Source organism: Olea europaea, chromosome 10 (genome assembly GCF_002742605.1).
Source record: "Olea europaea var. sylvestris chromosome 10, O_europaea_v1, whole genome shotgun sequence".
NCBI classification, from domain to species: Eukaryota; Viridiplantae; Streptophyta; class Magnoliopsida; order Lamiales; family Oleaceae; genus Olea; species Olea europaea.
In genome coordinates this window covers 34974693-34978056 of record NC_036246.1, presented here as the reverse complement: position 1 = coordinate 34978056, position 3364 = coordinate 34974693, and the positions used below count along the sequence as shown (strand labels likewise).

Here is a 3364-nt window from a genome sequence, read left to right as displayed (position 1 = left end):
TTGCACTTAATGGCAGAATGACTAGAATGATTATGAGCCAATGGTTGCAAAAAAATGGGGTGTACACCTATGAAGCTTCTGATTGGAATGGGTTGACCCAAAATCTTCAGGAACTCTTTAACGTACAAAGCCTAAATTCAGTTTCAAAACCTGAAGAATCAGACCTAGAAAGTAATATTGCTTCAGTTTTGATCATAATTATTGACATTGGACTACTTGACTTGAGCACTGATGTATGGAAGCAACAGCTCAATGTTCTACAGAAATACTTTGGCAAAGTGAAATTTGCATGGATCTTAAACCATGACATCTCCAGTACCATTAAAACACAACTGCGTAGCAGAGGGCATCTGTTGATGGTTAATAGACCTCTGTACAAAGCAAAAATGATTCAGATTTTAGAAGCTGTCATAAGGGACAGGAATTTTCAGATGCAAAACAATTTAAATGGTTTACCAACTACAGTAGCGGAAAGACAACTCTGTGAATGTCTTGAAATCGATGCTATACACTCTACTTCTGTCAGTTCAGATGATTCCGACAAGTCCGAGAAAGTGAGTTCTAATACTATGAGTGCACTTCGTGGTGCAGAGAAGAAAAATGAACATTTCTCTGATGCACTTTCCCTGCAACGCGTTATACGTAGTAACGGCTCTTCTTCTGACCTAACTCGAGCAAATCTAGAAGAGGATGCTTCTGACATGGATGGTTTAGGTCAAAGAAGAAGCAAAGAACAAAATTGGACTAGATCTTGTCCTGAAGATAAAGGTAGTGCATGCTCATACAAGGTAGTGAATGAACGAAAATCTCTTGAGGGTCTACGCATACTTCTTGCAGAAGATACGCCAGTGCTGCAGAGAGTTGCAACCATAATGCTGGAAAAAATGGGAGCTGAAGTAGTTGTCGTAGGAGATGGAATCCAGGCCGTTGATGCTTTACAATACATAACTATTTTGAATGAGTATAAAGAGAAATCCCTCTTGGTTGATGGCAACTTGAGAACCACTCATACAGAAGCATTGCCATATGACTTGGTTTTAATGGATTGTCAAGTAAGTTTATAGACTGTAATAGTCCCAGGTCCGCCATTCAAGCCTCACTATTACTTCTGAAAATTTGTTCCATCTTTCAAAGTGTTGATGAAAAAAATGAATCTCGCCTGCATGTGATAGACGTACTGAAGACTAAATTTAAATAAATCAATATGCCCCCTCCCTAACAGTTTAAACTTTTTGATGAGTAGTTCTACTTTAATCCTCGTATTCTCTTCTTCCTATATTGACTATCACGTATTCATTTAATTTTAGTATTGTTTATTGTTGAGTCATTTGCATTAGTGTCAAATTTTACAACCATTTTAAACCGCAGATGCCAAAGATGGACGGCTATGAAGCAACAAGGGCTATCAGGAAATCAGAATCGGGAACTGGTTTGCACATCCCAATTGTTGCACTAACTGCTCATGCCATGTCTTGTGATGAAGCAAAATGCTTAGAAGTTGGTATGGATGCTTATCTTACAAAGCCAATTGACTGTAAACGCATGGTTTCCACCATCCTTTCTTTAACTAAGAGAATAGTCTGACCGTAAACCTTTGAACTGCTCCAGTACTGGTTGTTCTATACATAGGAAAAATAAGATGAGGTATGGAAAAAGAGAGAAAAAATAATTAACAAAATAAATAAGCTCATGTGCAGTTTTCATGTATAGAAAAGAATGGCTATTTAATCCTTTTTGCTTCTCCATATATACCGAGCATGCTATCACATATTCTGAGTTCTTGAACTAGTTAGTTCACATGTCAGTATATTTATCATAATGTGTTTTAAACTGCAAAACTTACTAATGAAACTAAAAATCCCTCTCTATTTATTTTGAGTAGATCTTGTTAAGAATTTCTGGAAATTATTTTTGAAATGGGTGTTTACCTTACTCAATTGAATTCAATATTTATACAAAAAAACTGATGAGGATTTTTCAGAGAGTGAATGAGATGAACCTCTGAAGTTAGTAAATACTCGTGTGTACGAAATATGAACCTTTTCAAGCATAACATACGAGTATTTCATCATTTTCATGGTTATTTCTCCTCTATAACTTTGATGCATAAAATCTCTGATGGAGAATTTAAAGCATAGACAAAGAATCAGACTTGGGAAAACATGAAAGCACTTGGATCAAATAACTCAATTCACAAATTTCTCAAGAGGTGGTTTAAAGATTCCAGACATGAACATCAATATATACAGAAGAAATAGTAAGATGATGTTATCATGTTTCACCACACATATCCAATGAAATAAGATCAATATGTTTGGACATAAGTTAATTGGCGCTTCTGTTTATTGCATACAAGTAACTCAATATCACCACTGCTGCAATTACACCAATTTTTGCCAATATGTTCTTCATGGCCAAAGGATGAGTAAATCCAAGCTCTGAGAGTTTCTTATGTGAGGCTGCGTAATCTCTGAAGAATGCATCTTCATCCTGTTTAGGCAAGAAAGAAAAGATATTGAACTTGCTTGGTAACAATGGAAGCATAATCATGTCAAACACTCATTTTGGTGATGGAAAAGAGTAAAGAAAAATGATAAATACAGTGAAATCGTAACATATGAACAACATTACCTTAGCATAAAATTCGACATAACTCCGGAACACAGGATCATTCATCAGAGCTTTATCAGTAGGAAGTTTCAAAAGACCTTCTGAATCTCCTTTAATTAGCTCCCTGGTTTATCATATATAAATAATTAGCAGTACATATTAATAAGAAATCTTATACCAAATCAGAAATCTTACAGAAAGTAAGAATTGTCAAATTTCAGAGGCTCCTTTGTCCAAGGCCCTTCAAATCCCGATCTCTCATGATGAGCCCTTCCCTGTAAAGAAATAATTTACGTTTGGTGACAATTATCAACTGTTAATCAGATGAAGGTGTGGGAAAAATACCAATGTGTGACCCCCTGATAGTGCTACGATATCTTTTTCAGATAGACCCATTCGATAGAATACATCCCTTAGGTGTGAAGCACCTACGAATGGGAAAAAGCAGAAGGACGATTAGAAAAGCATATTTGGTTGAGACTGTTTAATTTATTAAGGAGCATATATGAAGCACATTCTGACTATCATAGCCAAATCTACTTCCATGAATCATTACTTCTCCAGCATCATTAGACTTGAGCCCACAATAGGTTTCCTTAAAACCTTGTGCTAATCCTAGGTAAGTACTATAATTTCAGGAATACAAGTATTATAGCTAGCACTAATTACATTATGGTTAAGGTAGTGTTAAATATGTAAGCGCTAAAATGTAACTCGACGTTGTAATGCTGCCACTTAAAAAAAAAAAAAAAAA

The 3364-nt window shown here is 35.6% G+C and overlaps 2 protein-coding genes across 2 annotated transcripts; one reads left to right on the top strand and one right to left on the bottom strand.

Annotated features, from left to right (window-relative positions):
* The first annotated feature begins 6 nt into the window (after positions 1-6).
* LOC111401980 (histidine kinase 1-like) lies at positions 7-1816 on the top strand. The gene is made up of 2 exons (XM_023029980.1): positions 7-1052; positions 1369-1816. Exons 1-2 carry the CDS (start codon positions 18-20, stop codon positions 1582-1584), a joined length of 1251 nt encoding a protein of 416 aa, XP_022885748.1. The 5' UTR covers positions 7-17; the 3' UTR covers positions 1585-1816.
* A 342-nt stretch (positions 1817-2158) lies between these two features.
* Positions 2159-3212, bottom strand: LOC111402745 (probable L-ascorbate peroxidase 4, peroxisomal). Its single transcript, XM_023031086.1, has 4 exons — positions 2956-3212; positions 2806-2885; positions 2632-2734; positions 2159-2490 (listed from the first exon to the last, which is right to left on the bottom strand). The coding sequence occupies exons 1-4, from the start codon at positions 3004-3006 to the stop codon at positions 2326-2328; spliced, it is 399 nt and encodes a 132-aa protein (XP_022886854.1). The 5' UTR covers positions 3007-3212; the 3' UTR covers positions 2159-2325.
* Positions 3213-3364: the final 152 nt, after the last annotated feature.